At 33.8% G+C, this 20,001-nt stretch overlaps 1 protein-coding gene and 1 non-coding gene across 2 annotated transcripts; one reads left to right on the forward strand and one right to left on the reverse strand.

Annotated features, from left to right (window-relative positions):
* The first annotated feature begins 101 nt into the window (after positions 1 to 101).
* Positions 102 to 174, forward strand: TRNAA-UGC (transfer RNA alanine (anticodon UGC)). Its single transcript has one exon. It is a non-coding gene; the product is annotated as a tRNA-Ala (tRNA).
* A 7,534-nt stretch (positions 175 to 7,708) lies between these two features.
* LOC112783509 (bark storage protein A) lies at positions 7,709 to 11,963 on the reverse strand. Its single transcript, XM_025826482.2, has 5 exons — positions 11,616 to 11,963; positions 11,450 to 11,517; positions 11,203 to 11,358; positions 9,569 to 9,820; positions 7,709 to 8,266 (listed from the first exon to the last, which is right to left on the reverse strand). The coding sequence occupies exons 1-5, from the start codon at positions 11,842 to 11,844 to the stop codon at positions 7,889 to 7,891; spliced, it is 1,083 nt and encodes a 360-aa protein (XP_025682267.1). The 5' UTR covers positions 11,845 to 11,963; the 3' UTR covers positions 7,709 to 7,888.
* Between the last annotated feature and the right edge of the window lie 8,038 nt (positions 11,964 to 20,001).

The raw sequence follows: 20,001 nt of genomic DNA on the forward strand, positions 1-20,001 counted from the left end.
AAAGAAAAAAAAAATGTTTTTAAAAATAAATAAACAAACAAACCAGCTAGAAGGCATTTGAAATCATATAAAAATTATTTTAATTTTGAGTTGCCCAAAACGGGGATGTAGCTCAAATGGTAGAGCGCTCGCTTTGCATGCGAGAGGCACGGGGTTCGATCCCCCGCATCTCCACCGCAAGCTTTTTGTTTTCTTTTCTTTTTTCGGTCATGGTTTTCCTAGTTCAATAATCAATACTGCAACAAATTACTATTTTTGTTTATTATGTTTTTGGATGGTGCAGCAAATTCTTTCTTTTCTTTTTGGACTTTAGTTCAACCAATTAGGCAATTCTGTTCTAGAATCAATACTTGATGGGTTGGGCTTAGGGATCAGGAAATGGGCCTCGATGATATGCTATATTTCCCTGAAGGGGAAGGCATTATGACATTTTCATTATCTCTTTCTTTACACAACGTCTTAGATTAGTGGTCATCATTTATGCCTTATAATAAATATATTTAGATTCAAAATATAGCTGAAATCAAATAGTAGATAGAATTCATAAATATTGGATGTATGAGTGTAATGTAAGTAAGTTCGTAATGTATAAAATTGAGAGTTGTTTAATTTATTTGACAAAAAAATTTTTTTTATTATTTTTTTAAATAAGATTTTAACTTCTTACTTTTGTTCTTTTTTATTTGATGGTCTTATCTTTTTTTCTCAATTAATTGAGGAACTCGACCACAAATAAAGAGTAAAGTTCAAAGACTCAACGAAAGACATGATGAACCAACAAAGCAACATCTAGATAAAATAAACACAAACCAACACATCCAAACATGTAAATAAAACAGCATCCCTCCTAACCAACAAGACAAAAACAAAAGAGCAAACCACACCCAAAAAACAAAACAAACACGAGATCAAAACAACCATGAAGTATGTTATTGAGCTCCTCAAATATTAAACTTCATGCGCTCCATCAACTAAAAAGGTTTTGGTATCTAATGCTCTTCATCTTTTGTCGTTTTTTGAATTACACTATCCTCTGTTTTGATATTTTTTTTAAGTCTCCTTTCAACTCCCTCTTGTTGGGAAAAACTCAACACAGATTTAAAACAAAAACCTATTTAACAGCGGAAGCACCATAAATAATTTTTCCACAACCTGTGCGATTAAATAGGCAATACCAGAGATACTCAAAGCAGCAAATATAATGGCAGAAATTAAATAATCAGACACCAGAATTTTAATGTGGGAAAATCCCCAAAAGAGGGACAAAAAACCCACGGGACCTAGTCCAGAAAAATCTTCCACTATTAGAATAATGGGTACACAAACAGTCTTCCTAGTAACACTAGGGTATCTCAACAATCAACAAAATACATCATCAAAACTGATGGAATCAACATAAACCCTCCACAAAGTGGGTATCTCAAATCAGGCAAAAGAGAAGGCAATACAACTAACAAGTTATAACCTAATGTTCATCTCTACACCAGGAATAACATACTAAAATTTCATAAGAAATGGAGCAAGTTTACCGGTTTAATAGAATCAAAGTTGGCTTGCTCTTTTCCCCCAAATTCTTCTCCTCTTCGCTGAAACCCTACTGCTTCTTTTCTTTCATTCAAAAAAAATGAAGGAAGCCCCTGCATCTCTCTCTCTTTTTCTCGTGGCTTAAAGCCTTTCTTTCTTTTATTGTTTTATTTATTTATTTTGTTTCTTTTTTTTTTTGTTTTAATATGTGTGGGTCCCACTTGAGGTTGGGGACCCACCAACAAATCTCCCCCTCACCAACTCAAGTGGGGATAGGCTGCTCCACCAAGCCCGCCTTCTCTTTGCAGGAATCAAACTTCACTGCAAGTAAACTCTTAGTCATCATATCTGAACCATTATCATCAGTATGGATCTTCTCAAGTGCATATGACTTCATCTCAAGCGCTTGACGTATCCAATGATACCTCACCTCTATGTGCTTCGATCTGGAATGAAACATCGAATTTTTGCTGAGATGGATAGCACTCTGACTGTCACAAAATAACACAAACTTCTCTTGATTGATGCCTAACTCTTGTAGAAATTTCTTCATCCACAAGAGTTCCTTAGAAGCTTCAACAACAGCAATGTATTTTGCCTCTGTAGTAGACAAAGCAACACATTTCTGAAGTCGAGATTGCCACGACACAGCTCCCCCTGCAAAAGTCATCATATAACCAGAAGTAGACTTTCTTGAATCAAGATTCCCAGCCATATCTGCATCTGTGTAACCATCCAATACAGGTTGGCCACTCCCAAAGCATAAACAGACTCTGAAAGTACCATGAAGGTATCTGAGAATCCACTTCACTGCTTGCCAGTGTTCCTTGCCAGGATTAGAGAGAAACCGACTAACAACTTCAACAGCATGAGCAATATCCGGCCTGGTGCAAACCATAGCATACATCAAACTGCCAATTGCAGATGCATATGGAATCTTCTTCATTTCCGCTTTCTCTTTCTCACTTGTAGGACATTACTGCGAACTCAGCTTGAAATGACTAGCAAGTGGAGTACTAACAGGTTTGGAATTACTCATGCTAAACCTCTTTAAAACCTTCTCAATATACTTCTGCTGCGACAACCACAGTTTCCCATTCTTCCTGTCACGAGTGATACTCATGCCAAGGATTTTCTTTGCAGGACCCAAATCCTTCATAGCAAAGGATCTGTTCAAGTCTTTCTTAAGACTTTCAATCTTCTTAGTGTCATGACCAACAATCAACATGTCATCAACATAAAGCAAGAGAATTATAAAATCACCATCAGAGAATTTTTTAACATACACACAATTATCAGAAGAAAGTCTTACTATACCCATGACCTTCTATGAAGGAATCAAACTTTGTGTACCACTGCCTTGGCGCTTGCTTTAGCCCATATAAACTCTTCTTCAACTTGCATACAAGGTGCTCCTTTCCTTTAACCCCGAAACCCTCTGGTTGCTCCATGTAAATTTCTTTATCTATGTCACAGTGAAGGAATGCAGTCTTCACATCAAGCTGCTCAACCTCTAAATTCAAGCTAGCCGCCAATCCAAGCACAATTCGAATAGAGGACATCTTCATAACTGGAGAGAAAATCTCCTCAAAATCAATACCTTTCTTTTGCTCAAAGCCTTTCACAACCAATCGAGCTTTGTACCTTGGCCATGAGACATTTTCATCCGCTTTCAATTTGAACACCCATTTATTCTTGAATGCTCTCTTACCCTTCGGCAACTTCACCAATTCAAAAGTATGATTCTCATGCAAGGATTTCATTTCTTCTTGCATGGCCTTCAACCAATCTTCTTTATGCTCATCAGACATAGCTTCCTGGTAGCTCTCTGGCTCCCCAGTCTCAGTGTTCATCACATACTCATGAGGAGAGTATTTCTGAGAAGGAAGATGCTCTCTAGTAGATCTCCTCAATTCAGGCTCAACTGGTGGTTCAGGTGGAACTTCAACATCTGGCACCTCAGGTTGAGGTGTAGGTTCATCATGCAAATCATCACCATCATTATCAACTTGTACATCTCCCCCATCAACAGGAGGTCTAGTGGAAGGACCAGGTTCATCATCAACAGAACGTCTAATAGTTACTGTTGGCTTATCTGTCTTCTCAAGATCTTCAATAGTTTGCTCTTCAAGAAAAATCACATCTCGGCTTCTAATTATCTTCTTGCTCACCGGATCCCATAATCTGTAACCAAAGTCTTCGTGACCATAACCCATGAAGATACACTGCTTTGACTTTCCATCAAGTTTAGACCTTTCATCTCTTGGAATGTGAACAAAAGTCCTGCAGCCAAACACTCGCAAGTGACTATAGGAGACATCTTTTCCTCTCCAAACTTTCTCTGGAACATCACCATTAAGTGGAACTGAAGGAGAAAAGTTGATCAAATCTACTGCAATCCTCATTGCTTCACCCCAAAAGGATTTAGGCAACTTTGCATGAGAGAGCATACACCTGACTCTATCATTGATAGTGCGATTCATTCTCTCTGCAACTCCATTATGTTGAGGAGTCTTAGGAACCGTCTTCTCAAGCTTGATCCCATGTCCTTTACAATACTCTTCAAACGGACCCCTGTATTCACCACCATTATCTGCTCGAACACATTTTAATTTCCTTCCTGTTTCTCTTTCAACACTTGCATGAAAGTGTTTGAAGATTCCGAGCACCCGGTCTTTAGATTTCAAAATAAAAGCCCACACTTTTCGAGAATAATCATCAATAAAAGTAACAAAATATGATGCACCACCTAGTGTCTTAGCATCCATAGTGCAAACATCAGTGTGAACTAAATCTAGAACATGTGTTCTCCTATGAGGTCCAGAACTATGAAATGATACTCTAGCATACTTTCCAACAAAACAATGAGTGCAAGTATTTAAAGTTGCACCTTTCACTGGAAGTGAGTGCTTCTTGGCCAAGACGCTTAGTCCTTTCTCGCTCAAGTGACCAAGACGTATGTGCCACAAATCAGAAGAGGAATCATCAGCTACATTCACATCTTCTTTGCACAACTTTGCTTACAACCGGTAGAGAGTAGTGAGACTATTGTCTTCTCTAGCAACAATGAGAGCTCCTTTGGTAATCTTGCATTTTTCACTACCAAAGGAAGTGCAATACCCCTCTTGATCCAATGCCTTCACTGAAATGAGATTGAACCGCATATCTGGCGCATGCCTAACATTCTTCAACTGCAACTTGCATCCCATGTTGGTTTCAAGCCACATATCACCCATACCAATGATATCACACACTCCTTTATCTCCCAATTTGATCTTGCCAAAATTTCCAGCAATATAAGAAGTGAAAAATTCACGCTTCGGAGTGACATGACATGAGGCACCAGAGTCCATAATCTAAGTGGAATCATCACAGACAAGATTCACATAATTTTCATCATATGTGATAAGAACATCTTCATAAACAATAGCAGCAGTTTCTTTATCACTATCTTTACCTTTGTCTTCGTTTCTTCCTCTTGATTGTTCTCTTTTCAAGAACCTACAATACCTCTTGATATGTCCCGGCTTGCCACAATGGTGACAAATGAACTCTTTTCTTGGCTTGTACTTTCCTCTTGACTTGCTTCGACTCTCTGACCTGTCAAAACTGTGAGGTTTTCTACTTTGACTTCTCCCCCGTGACTCTGAAACAAGTGCTTCTGACTGGGAGGAGGCATTAGTCAAAACTCGCTCTCTTCTTCTGGCTTCTTAATTCAACATGCTCTCTTTAACCATTGCTAACGTCAACTTTTCTTTTGGAGCTGAGTTAGTCAGTGTCACAACCAGAACTTCCCAACTATCAAGCAAAGAGCTCAACAACAACAAGGCTTGCAACTCATCATTCAAAGTGATTTCATTATTTGTCAGTTGGTTCACCGTCTCTTGAAAAATGCTCAAGTGCTCCGGCATTGATTTACCTTCAACATACTTCATATTGACAAGCTTCCTGATCAAGAATGCTTTGTTTTGAACATTCTTCCTCTCATATAACTCCTTCAATTTCTTCCACATCTTCTCAGCATTCGTTTCAGTGTCAACATGTGGATACACACTAAGATCAAATCATTGCCTAATCAAAGCAACTGCCTTCCGATTCAGCTTCTTCCATTCAACATCGGATTTAGTACCTTTGGATTTATCTCCCTCCACAGGATCATACAAGTCCTTACTATACAACATATCTTTCATGAGGGTCTTTCAAATTAAATAATTTTGGGAATTCAATTTGACCATATTCGGTCCATGAGTATTTTTCTCTATTTAATCAGCACAGAAATAAACAACCAAAGCTCTGATACCACTTTGTTGGGAAAAACTCAACACAGGTTTAAAACAAGAACCTATCTAACAACGGAAGCACCAGAAATAATTTTCCCACAACCTGTGCGATTAAATAGGCAATACCAGAGATACTCCAAGCAGCAAATATAATGGCATAAATTAAATAATCAGACACTAGAATTTTAACGTGGAAAAACCCCCAAAAGAGGGACAAAAAACCCACGGGACCTAGTTCAGAAAAATCTTCCACTATCAGAATAATGGGTACACAAACAGTCTTCCTAGTAACACTAGGATATCTCAACAATCAACAAAATACATCATCAAAACTGATGGAATCAACATAAACCCTCCACAAAATGGGTATCTCAAATCAGGCAAAAAAGAAGGCAATACAACTAACAAGTTATATCCTAATGTTCATCTTTACACCAAGAATAACATACTAAAATTTCATAAGAAATGGAACAAATTTACCAATTTAATAAAATCAAAATTGGCTTGCTCTTTTCTCCCAAATTCTTCTCCTCTTCGCAGAAACCCTACTGCTTCTTTTCTTTCATTCAAAACAAATGAATGAAGCCCCTGCATCTCTCTCTCTTTTTCTCGTGGCTTAAAGCCTTTCTTTCTTTTATTTATTTATTTATTTATTTATTTATTTTTGTTTTAATATGTGTGGGTCCCACTTGAGGTTGGGACCCACCAACACCTCTTTATGTAAATATTTTCTCACTACTTTTTTATTACTACAATGTAAACCAAGATGAAATTTAAATTTTTTTTCTGAGTCTTTGATATCACTATTGTCATTTGTTTTTTGTCTAACATCCTCTTTTCTTCAAATTATCAATTGAATCTATAAATATTGGATGTATGAGTGTAATATAGGTGAGTTCGTAATGCATAGAATTGAGAGTTGTCCAATTCATTTGACAAAAAAAATTATTATCTCTTAAAATAAGATTTTAATTTCTTATTTTTGTTCTTTCTGATTTGATCCCTTATCTTTTTTTTTTTTCTCAATTAGTTGAGGAACTCGACCACAAATGAAGAGTAAAGTTCAAAGACTCAACAAAAACAGTCATGATGAACTAACAAAGCAACAACATCCAAACAAAATAAACACAAACCAACACATCCAAACATGCAAACAAAACAACATCCCTCTTAACCAACAAGACAAAACCAAAAGAGCAAACCACACCCAAAAAACAAAACAAAACATGAGATCAAAACAATCATGAAGTATGTTATTGAGCTCCTCAAATATTGAACTTCATTCGCTTCATCAACTAAAAAATTTTGGTATCTAATGCTCTTCACCTTTTATCGTTTTTTAAATTACGTTATTCTTTGTTTTAATATTTTCTTTCAGCCTCCTCTTAGCTTCCTCTTTATGTAAATATTTTACCACTATTTTTTCATTACTACAATGTAAACCAAATTGAAATTCAAATTTTCAAGTTTTTCTTATTTTCTCCTTTGAATTTTTGATATCACTATTGTCAGTTGTTCTCTGTCTAACCTCCTCTTTTCTTCAAATTATCTTTTAACTTTTTCTGCAGCCACCATTTTTTATCACATAATTCACCAACGAATACTGATGTAAACAAATGATGTGAAGTAAATGTGAATTTAGCCTAAATAATTACAGCAACGTTCTTTGACAAAAAATGACTACAGCAATGTAATAATATCATGTAATGTAACTAAAAAATATATATACTTGTTTGAACTGTGATTCACAAACATTTGATGAACTTTTTATACTAACAACTAGTTTCAAAGTTATGAAGTTTATATTCTTAAATTCATTTATTCCACTAATATAGGACATTAAAATCAAAATATTATAATTTATTTTAGACATCAAAAGTAAATTACTATAACACAAAGCATCATGCATCATGAATCTTTCTTTTTTTATTTTATATGTTTTTTCCCCCACAAATAACATACTCCAAAAGTTCTGTTTCTTATTCTTATTGACGAAATTAAAGATAAGAGGTCTACATTTGCATCACTCACATACATAACGGTTCATGAAATTAGACAACACTGACGCAGACACCCCAACATTATTACATGGGTGACCTCTTAATCTTAGAGCTTGATAATGATGATGGCAAGAGCTTGACAAACTCAACAACCACTTTCACCGAATTGGTGGCGGCGAGGGGCGCAAAGGTGTCAGCCTCGTTGGAATCTTCTGAGCTGCCGCCGGGCAAGTTGGAGAGAGCCCTAATGACAATAAAGGGAACATTTTGTTGACGGCATATAAGTGCGACGGATGCACTTTCCATGTCCACTTGTGTCACCTCAAATTGTTCACGAATGAAGCCTCTATATGCTGCATTGTCTAGGTAGATGCTTGCACTTGCTCCTTTTGACACAAATTTCAATTTTGGTGTATGTGATAAGCATTTTGTTGAGTTTAGACACTTCTCAAGCTTCATGTTCTGCCAACATATATATATGTATCAGTTATTTTCACTTAAAACAACATTGTTTTGAGGCAATAATGTTTTGAATTTAATTTGGATGCATTATGAGTGTAAAATATATGTATCTAATTATTATATAATGTCACACTAATAAAAATAACTATTTTTTATATTGATAGTATATATAAATGATCATCCAAAAAAATTGTTATAATTGTAAGATTGTATAAAATGTTTTATCTAAAAAAACTAAATATATATCACATAATGAATTATTAGATGTTATAGAAAAATAGACAAAAATTGAGATGATATTTGCTGGCATATAGTTGTTTTTATTAAAATTAATAGTTAGAAAATAATTAAATAATAATTTAATTAAATTTGTTAAATTATCTAACAATTATTAAATATCAACTGAAAATAAATTTTCACATATTTTCTTGTAATATTATTGACGGACACGGTGCAAAAAGTTGTTGAGTAGTACATATCACAAAAGCCTTTTTAAATGTAAAAATGGACGTAACATACAAGACAGGTTTCGTTCTATCTAAAGCAGCATGTACCATTGTACCTACATTATTTTTAAAATAAAAAATTTAAAAGTAAATAAAATTTAATTAAAATAATGCAATTTTAAACGAAAAAATCTAACTGTATATCTAATACATACTCAAAACATATCCAATTATCCATACAAGAAGACAAGTTTCGTTCTATCTAAAGCCTCGTAAAATTCAAATTAGATACAGATTAAATCTGCAAATTGAATTTTTTTTTTGTGCAATTCTACTTTAGAAGATGAACAAATACAAATATTTTCGGAAGATTCGAAGAAAAAATACTATAAAAGTAAGATTTCTTTAATATATTGAGTAAAAAAATTACTTTGGAAAACTTAGTCAATAATTTTCATAAGTATTTCTTAAGTGGTAAAAATTAATTATATGATATCATAAAATATTTATTTAAAAAATTTAAACTAGTAGGAGAAATTCTTTACTCAATTCTTTTTTTGAAATTTACGTTAAAATTGCATTAGTTTTTTTTGTTTTGAAATTAACAAGGATCAAATAATAAACTTTTTACCATAAAAAACTCTAATACCATTTTATAAAACTACTTATTAAAAATTAAATTAATAAAAGGAAGTATATAAATAATTATAAGTCGCTTAATTAAAAAATATTCACAATAAAACAAAACACATCAACATTATTTTTTTCCAAAATAATAATAATCCCTCCAACCATAAGTAAATATAATAAAATTAGAATGGGGGTGAGTAAATTATTAGACACTAAATTAAATTACCTTGAGTCTGCTAGCAGTGTTGTAGTAAGTGGTATCAACCTGAACCCAAAAAGCATGTTGCCTTTGTTCAGGAGTGCCATCAATGGGGAAAATCTCTTCTGGTTGGTAAAAAATATTGTTGAGAAGGTTGTCATATGAACTATCCGCAGTAACATTTGATGTGTAATCTGCAAATTTTAAGTGTCCATATTTTCTTGTGTAGTCTCCGTTTGGTTCTAAGGGTAGTTCATTCTCCGGCCCTAGCCCATACCTCTGTTATATATATATAATATAATATAACAAATTAATAAATCCATTTTTAACTAACTTTTAAATAGATTTCAATTGAAGAGGAAAAATTTTTATATTCTACCAAAATATGCATGGTAATTAAACAGCATCTATTATTATTCCATGCAGATAAGTAGTAATGATTAATATATATTTTCATTAGTTTTATAATTTGACCTTCAATTTTTTTTTATAAATGCCGAAAATAGTAAGATTTTAACAGACATAAATAAAGAAAAATGTTTATAAAAGAAAAAAGTAATTAATAAATACATTTCTCCAATGTATTTACTTGAGTCTTGTGTGGAAGAATTGAAGAAAATGTTATGAAAAAGTAGCAGAAGTAGTGGTAAAAAGTAAATTAAAATATAATAATTTTTTTTTTTTTTACCGTATCTTTAAATTCGGCTAGTAAAAGATTAATATGTTGTGAATTTAAGTTGGTGAATTATATGGTAAAGATGTAAGTTTACAGATTTTTCCTTTAATAGAATGAAGGTAGAAACTCAGGTGCAGTCGACTTCATGTGAAGTTGATAGCTGAGAGTCGTTAGATGATTTGACTGATTTGACTAAATTTTCATCTATCGATTATCATTTATCAACTTCACATGAAGTCGACTGCATCTGAGTTTTCACCTAGAATGAAAGGGAGATTAATAAAAGTACGACCTATATTTTGAATAATAATAAAATAATAAAAAATAACTATAAAAGGAATTATATTCTCTCTATACCATTCCAGTCTGTACAGTAAAGTGCCCAATTTAAGTTTTATTTAAGGGTTTGTTATTAGTCAATGAATTAATGCATACACAAAGTGAGATTCGAATTTTCAACCCTTATTTGAGTGAACGAGTGAGATTATCACTTGACTAATCCAAGTTGGTTATAATATTTCTTTTGTTTTTGAATCCTGCTAGGGAGCCAATGGAGTATCTGTACAATGTGTACGATGGGCTATTTATTTGGCCCAATATAAGTTAAAAATGAACATCTAAGGTAAAATACTACTAATTTATCAAACACAATACACCCATACTATCCAGAATAACCATCCGGGTATCAGGGATAATAAACATCTAATATCCTACTGAATCGAACACAATGCAGCCCATTGTACACATTGTACAGATACTCCATTAGCTCCCTATACTTCCTCTTTGGTTTTTCATGATATCTTCTAACTCTGTTGCTGGCCAATGAGTTGTTGAATGCACAATGTGAAATTCGTATCCCAACACATATAGATTTTTCTTTTTGGTTGTCCACAGTATCCCCCAACCTAATAGACAAAGAACTAATCCGTCCGCACATCAAAATTCCATTTAAGGGTCTACCGCCATGTCACATATAGATATATACCTGCCAACTCCAAAGGCCCAGATGACCCCAATAATGAGAAATAGCAACATCTCCAATATGAAGTTGTTCATTTGCATTTCCAGCTATGCCATAATGCACCACTCCTTCTATGTTGAAAAGGCTCAAAAGAAGCTGAGTAGTTATTCCTGCATTTATCTGCATATTCATACATGAGTATAATCAAAAGAAATTCCAATCAAAATAAAACACATTGCGAAACAATAGTAATTATTAATTAATTAATTACCATGCTTAATCCTGTCATGACCAATATAACAGGCTTGTCACCAATGGCTCCAAAGCGAAATCTCCTGCCTTCATTTAAAAAAAAAAAAAGGTTAATTATATATACGAATTATAATTACGAATAATTAATTAATTATGTCAAAATTTCTTTTAATTAATTATTTTACCTGAAACGTCTAGGACATAACCACTAGCAATGTAGTCTGAATTGCTAAGAAGAGGATCGAGTTCAAAGGAATTTGGTATGACCAAACCTATGTATGGCCCTTGTTCGTTGATTGCATTGATTTGTTCTTGCAATTCAGAACTCAAAGCACAACTTACTAATGCATTTTGGGCACTGAATAACATAAACAATGCTGCAACCAACATTTTGCACAACACTCTGCCACCCATGTTTATTGTTCTTCCCACACTCAAAATATAACAAGTGCAGGACCTCAGAAATGAACATCCCAAATACCTGTTTATATAGGCCGATGAGTCATGCCGCTTAAATCTTAAATATATAATTATGAGTTAACTACCAAAACTGTTCCAATTTTTAAATACGCCAACAAAAGTACCATTTATTTTTAATAATATTAAATATATATTCTCAACAAATATTTTAAAAATTAAATTTTGATGTAATTTTTTTAAGTATGATTTAAAAGATAAGACATTTTAATTCTTAAAATTTGATAATTTTATATCAAATATATTTTTTGCAATTTTTTAATGGTAAAAAATAATTTTAAAAAGTTAAAAAATATAAAGATCAAATTTTGATTGGTTTTTTTTATGTACTTTTTAAATAATTATCTAAATATTCTTATAAAATTTTTAATTAAATACATAAATACTTTGCTAAATATAAAAAATGAACAAAAAATAAAGATACTTTTGTTAGCATTTTTAAAAATTGAAAAGAATTATTTTAGTAGCCTACTCTATAATATTACTTGTGTTTTTATTTAATAATTTCAATTTTTAAAAAATAAACAATTTTATGATCATAATATAATATTAAAATTTTATGATAAAAAAAATCTAAATTTCGATTTTATCATGTATATAAAGAGAAAAAAATAACAAAATAAAAAGTATCACACTTCTTATTTAATAAAGAGTATATTTTAAGAAGAATTTTGGATGCCCTAATAAAATCATGTGCGGAAGTGCGTTTCGGTTTCATTTATTTTATTATTTATATACTAATTAAATATCTTATCTAACTATAATAATTTAATAAACAATTAATTTTAACCAAATTGGGTTGGTCTAGTGGTTAGCTCACTAGTCCGCTTAAGCAAGTGTCGGGAGTTCGAATCTCGCCTTGTGCATGCAGCAACCCATTGGCCAGCGGCAAACCCTTAAATGGAGCTCAGTACCGCGACGGATTAGTCCTTGACCTGCCGGGTTGGGGGATACCGTGGGAAACCAAAAAAAAAAAAAACTATAATAATACTGCTTATTTAAAATATATTTTATATTACCATATAATGCATATCTATAAGTATATTTCGAACCTAAATTATAAATAGCCATGCTACACATTCATGTAATTTTGTATTTAAGTTTATTTAAGTTGGTTCAATACAAAAAAAAAAAAAAATTCAATACCATTAAATAAACATGAAATGCACGCACTCAACATACACGAAACCGCTACTTCATTCGCACTTTATTATGAAAAACATTCCTTCTTCTTCAACACACATGAAACTGCTTGTTCTCTTCGAATCTATCTCAAAATCACTTGAACTTCACTCACGTTCTCTACGGAAATTACTACTAGAGAAGAATCGCGAGAAGATTTCAGAAGTAAGAAGCAAAAACGAACCACCACAGCAACAGAGATTGACGAAGGTATAAGAAAAACTACTGTTCATTTTAATAAATATTGCAATCTCGCGTTTCTCCTAGTTGCAGTTTAGGTTTACTGGATAGAGTTGCTTCGTTTAGTAGATCGACGTATTCTGATTCCATTTTTACAGCATAGCTAGGGCTTGAAATGAAATGTGTTCTTATTTTCATTCAGTTCAGTGGAGTTGCTATTTTTTATTCACTTGATTGTTAGTACATTCAGTTGACTTCTTTTGCATGCAAAAATACTATTCTTGATGAATGAATATTTATAACATTTTATTCAGCACATGCATGTTGCTTGGTTCAGTGGAGTTACTCATTTTCATTCACTTTATTGTTAATGTGTTTAGTTGAGTCCTTTTGCATGCAGAAATATTTTCTTGATCATTAAATGTCTATCACGTTTTATTCAGCACGTGAATGGTGTTCGGTCCAATGGAGTTGGTTATTTTCATTCACTTGGTTGTTAGTGTGTTCAGTTGAGTCCTTTTGCATTCAAAAATGCTTTTGTTGCTGATTGAATGCTTATAACGTTTTATTCACAACATGAATGGTGTTCAGTTCAGTAGAGTTGGTCATTTTCATTCACTTGATTGTTAGTGTGTTCAGTTGGTTCCTTTTATATGCAAAAATGATTCTGTTGCTGATTCAATGTCTATTACGTTTTATTCAACACAAGAATGCCGTTCGGTTCAGTGGGGTTGGCCATTTTCATTCACTTGATTGTTAGTGTGTTCAGTTTGGTCTTTTTGCATGCATGAATGATTTTCTTGATGATTGAATGTTTATCACTTTTCAATGGAGTTGATAATTTTGATTCACCTAGTTGTTAATATATTCAGGCAGCTTCTTTTGCATGCAGAAATGCTTTTCTAGCTGTTTCATCATTTATCATGTTTTATTCAGTGCATCAAGTGAGTTCGGTTCAGTGGGCTGGGATATTTTCATTCACTTAATTAAGATATGCATGCTTGTGCTTGTTGGTGTATTGAGTGAAGTATTGACCAAATTTTTTTGTCCTTACAGCAAAAATGAAGAAGACAATGGTGACAAAGAAGGAGATGCCGCGCTATAACGTAAGCACATTAAATACATTTATCCGCTTTGATTCGAATAAAATCTATTTTGTATTATAAATATATCGTAACATTCTGTTTCGAAACCTTGCAGAAAACTCACGATTGCAGATGCCAAACAAAGACAATAGCAATAGTGGTCAAGAATTTGAGTCAGGAAAAGAAAGATATAGTTGAAGAAATGGGATTCGGTGCCCTAGCACATGTCCCGGAAATGAACGTCTCTCATGCCCTCTTGAGAGAATTGATTGATTGCTATAATGAATACCTTGGATACCTGAAAACTCTCCATGGAAAAATATATATAACACCTCGCAAGATAGCAGCTGTGCTGCGCATAAACCACACATCGGTAATACACTTTCCACTTTCTGCTTATTTTCGGTTCATTGATTCCTTTGATTTCGGTTCAAAGAATTAAAATGAGCCTTTTTGGCTGATTTCTTGCTATTAAAATATTCTAGGGAATCATTTTTCTGAAAAGGTTGAGTATGGTAGACTGAATGAGGTAGACAAGACAATATTTGACAGCCTCAAATGTGTTACATTGGCGTCTTTGACAAAGTCTGTCCTGGATATGAGTGTTGAAGGGGAGGAGAACTGGCGAAAATTCCGGAGGACTTTTGTTGTCTTTGTACAGAAGTACTTTTTGCTGCCGACGACGGTAAGCATGGCCTCCCCGATCCATAAGCCGCCTATCTTTCATGTGGACAATATCCGACAGTGGGATTGGGCAAATCATATGCTCAGCTTCTTGAGGAAGGGAATCGAGAACAAAAGAAAGGGAAAGAAATAGTCTGTTGACGACTGTGTTTTTATTTTGATGCTTATTTATTTTCATGAAACCAAGTTCCCTCGCTTGGATGGACCTGATGCTCCCCTGCCACCGTGGGTGGCCCACTGAACAAAGAAGATGATGCTCGACTGGATTACTCAAGAAGCAACGGACACAATGGTAACTTAAACAAAAATTCCCCCTAGTTGCAGATGCTTCTAAAAATACTCTGCTAACTAAATACTCTGCTTATTTATTTTCCTAGTTGCATTTTAAGTTTATTAGATTGAGTTGCTTCATTTAGTAGATCGACTTATTTTGAAATGTGTTCTTATTTTCTTTCTGTCTAGTGGAGTTTCTAATTTTAATTCACTTGATTGTTAGTGTGTTCATTTGAATCATTGTATATATAGAAATATTTTTTTTATGATTAAATATTTATCACGTTTTATTCACCACATGAATGTTGTTCGATTCAGTGGGATTTGTGATTTTGATTCACCTGATTGTTAGTGTGTTTAGTTTAGTCCTGGTGCATGCAGAAATAATGTTTATCACATATTATTCATCACATGAATGGTGTTCGATTCAGTGTTGCTGCTCATTTTGGTTCATCACATGATTGATGCTTCTAAAATACTCTGTTAACTAAATAAATTTGTGTTTTAGGGACTTCTGTATAGAAAGAAAATAAAGGAGAAAAAACAAAAAGAAAGAGGGTGGAGAAGAAACAAACTTTTTTGAAGGGGAAAGAGAAAGGAAAAGGGAAGAAAGAAGAAAAGAAAATTGTTGATCTGAATTATTCTTCGGAAGAAGACACTTTTTCCGAATCTGAATCCGACAAAACATCTCCAGCCAAGAGAACAAGACAACAGAGGCTGGTTAAAAAACAAAAGATTGTTGAGACGAATTCAGAAACAAGAGAAACTGAAAGCAGTCCCACAGATTCAGAAAACATAAGTGAATCCGAAAACCAGTAAGTTTGATGTTCATATTGGTATTGTTCTTATGTGCTTGTTCTTATGTATTGCAGAGAAGAAGAAATTTAAAAAACAGCAACAAAGAAAAGAAAACAACCACAGAAGGTAGTTACAAAAGAAAGCAAAAAAAGGAAGCTTGGGCCGACAGATTTAGATAGCACAAGCCAATCTAAAAGCTAGTAAGTATCGGGTGATGTTCATTTATGTGATTGTATGATATTGAACTGGTTTAGTTTTGTTTTTCTTTGCTGAAAATTATTTATGTATGCTTGTTAAGTAAATTACAAATATAATATTATTCAGTGGAGTTGGTCAAGTTGATTCATTTGATTGTCAATTGTTTAGTTGAGTCCTTTTGCATCCAGAAATCTTTTCTCTTGATAATTGAATGTGTATCACATTTTATTCAGCACATGAATTGCGTTCGGCTCAGTGGACTTTGTAATTTTCATTCACTTGATTGTTAGTGTCTTCACTTGTCCTTTTATATGCAGAAATATTTTATTGATGATTGAATGTGTATCACATTTTATTCAGCACATGAATTGTGTTTGATTCAGTGGTATTGCTCATTTTCATTCACTTGATTGTTATTGTCTTCAGTTGAGTCCTTTTGCATTAGAAATGTTTTTCTTACTGATATTTGTCTCTGGTATAAATTCGATGTGTTTGTCTGTGTTGCAGAGAAAAAGAAATCGAAAAAACACCCATAGTGAAAAGAAAACAACCGAGGAGGGTGGCCAAAAAATAAAGCAAACCAAGAAAGCTTGTTTTCACAGATTCAGAGAGTAAAACTGAATCTGACAAAGAGTAAGTTTCTTGAATCATATTTTCGGTCATTAATGCTTTCGTTTTAGGTTCATTGATACTTATTTTATGAATTTTCAGAACTGAACAAGAAAAGGACAGCGCTACAGAAAGAAGAAGACATGCATTGTAGATGTTAAGAGAAAAGAGATCAAAGAGAAGAAATGATGGATCTCAGACAGCAAACATTGCTCTAGATAGGTTTGACTCCACAGAGGCACAAAATGATTTCTCTGAGACGTAAGATTCGGTTTCTTATATTGAGTTCTTTTTCTTTGTTTGCTAACATTTGCTAGAACCTCTTCTAATTTCTCTAGATTCATTGAGTAATATTTATTTATCTTGCTTAGACTACTGACTGTAAATCTGGGTAGCGAACCTATCTTACAGACTCAAACGAGCTCCACACCTTCTGTGAATGCCCCGGACAATACCAGGTAAATTCGTTCATTGTAGGCTTTACTTTCGGTTCAGTGGATTCTAGAAATGAATTTCATGTGTTTTTAGATCTCTACTTTTAATCTTGGTTGCTGATTTTAATTTGGTATCTTTTTTATTAGGAAAAATACTCTGGAAACCCCGGTAAAAGTTTTTTGAAGAAAGAAAATCCATTAAAAAAAGAGTTTTAAAACTCCACCAGTATAAGTTAAAAATATTTATGTTGCTCTTTTAGATTTAGGTAATAAATTTTGTTTAATTAATCACACAAAAATCGTGTTTAAATGTCAGTAGCACTACACCTGATTCTGACCTATAAATAATTGAGGTTCGAGAAGAAACTCGTTCTCAACCTTTGAAAATGTGAGTTTTTCAATGTACAAATTTCGGTTTCTCATAACCTATTCTAATTATTCAACATTAACTTCTTCCTTCTTTACATTCCTTAGAGATCCTATTGCGGTGTCTCTTCCGAGTTCTCTTAAGGAAGAGTTACTCAAAGATGACTATATCTATGTCCCTTCTGATAATGAGTAAGTTGCACATAAAATTATTTTTATTAATTTTAATGGTATAGAATAATAATTTGGGGTCATTATTGAACTGTTTTCTATTTAATGCAATAGCCCTCTAGAAACGCAACAGCAGCTCTGCAAAGAAAGTATGGTTCAATTGATGTGTAAGTTTTACTGCTTGTACAAATCTTGATAATTTCGGTTCACTACATGGTTTAATTATAGTTCAGTTGCATCCAAAAATGAATTCAATATGTTCTTATTTTTGGACTCTCTTTTGTCTCTTACAGCTGCCTTGCGGAACCCGAAAAGCAGGCCGCAGAGGAATCTTTCCCGAGAAAGACGGAGCCAGAACCTCCGTTGAATGTGTAAGTTTTAATTAATATCATTTTTTATAATCTTATGTCTTATATATTGCTTTTTCATTGTTCCTTTAAGTTGTAATTAAATTCTTTTTATTAGTTTTAATGATACAAGATAATAATTCTGGGTCGTTATTAAACTCTTTTTTGTTTAATGCAGTATCCCTGCCAAATAACAATAGCAACCTTGCCAAGAAGTTTCGACTGCACGGCAATTGGAAGAAGATGCACAGCCTGATTTGTAGGTTTTCTACTTGTTTAAATCTAGATAATTTTGCTTCACTGCTTTGTTTAATTTCGGTTCACTAATTCGTTTAATCCAGAAATCAATAACTCTCTTTGTCGTCTTGCAGTGCTGCTCGTCCTAGGCAATGGGAAGATGATGTGCCTTCCTTCAACTTTGGGATAAGTCCCCCAACATCTCAACCAATAACTCTCCCATCTCAAGTGACAGTGACTCAACAAACTCAGCCTTCTGAGCCGACGGTGTCAGACCTTGAAGTCCTGGCAGACGCGATGGTAGATGTTGGAGTGACGAAGGCACTGAAGTTTGCTGAAGCAACGACTGTCGAGCTGAGCTTTATAGCTGCTGAAGTTTACAAAACTCCAGAGAAAGAGTGAAGGTTGTGGTAGGCTTAGAGAAGGGGGGGTTGAATCTATGCCTTCCTTTAATTTGCAGTTATTACCCTTTTAAAACAGATTTGCAATTCTGATTCTGTTTTAACTTAGCAGCGGAAATTTATGAGACAATTTATTTTTGTCTCATGAATATCAGAAAACAGAACACAGCAGAGAAGAGAAAAGCTAACACCAGCATGTATCCTGGTTCGGTTGCCTTGTGCTATGCAACCTACATCCAGTCTCCTCCACAACTATGGAAGAATTTCACTATAGTTAACAGTATTACATACACCAATAACACAGGATTAACCCAATTCTTTCATACTCAAGTTCTAACCTAACTTGACATTGGCTATGCTAATACCTAACTATTCACTCTTAGTGCTAACCCAACTAAGAAAGGGATACCTCACAGGTACAAGATACAAGACATAAACACACCTAAAGAAATCTGAAATTAACTCTAGGCTTTTCTCTCAAGTGTTTCACTCAGCCTTTTTCCACTCATGGCTTTTACTTGAGCTTTCTCACAATGCCTTTTCTCACAAGAAATTACAGAAAGATAAACATAGAAAAGTACATTACAATCTGTAAAACATGAAGGAGATTGACTTCATCAACAGCCTCTGTGCTATGCGAAAAACCAGATTGGCAAGCCTCTGATTCAGTTCTTCATACTGGCGGAATGCACCTTTGATTAGGTTACACTGTCCAGTTAGTTGAACTTCTTCAAAGAGCTCTCTCAAAACAATAACCTCTATTCTCTGGTTTTCTCTCCTTGCCTTCTGAATGAACAGCAAGCTTCTTTTTATCTCCTTGCATGTTGCTTGGTTCTTCTTCCAAGGTCAACACCTTGAGCCTTGAGCTTCACCAACCCACAAGCTTACTTTTTCTTCTCAAGCATCAAAGTAGAATCTTTTCTTCTGACTTCTCCAACTTGACCGAAAGCCACAAAACATCAACCATGGAAATCTTCCAGAGGTCAACTTAATCTGAGCCCTTGAACACCAACTTGGTCCCTAAGTCTTGATTAAGACCGTAGATACACAGCAGAATAGGGCAGAGAACAACTTTTCCTTCAATGCCATTTTCGGGTAGTGCATAGAGTTGGGAAGAAGGGATGAAGAT

This window comes from Arachis hypogaea, chromosome 20, assembly GCF_003086295.3.
Source record: "Arachis hypogaea cultivar Tifrunner chromosome 20, arahy.Tifrunner.gnm2.J5K5, whole genome shotgun sequence".
In the NCBI taxonomy this organism is placed as follows: domain Eukaryota; kingdom Viridiplantae; phylum Streptophyta; class Magnoliopsida; order Fabales; family Fabaceae; genus Arachis; species Arachis hypogaea.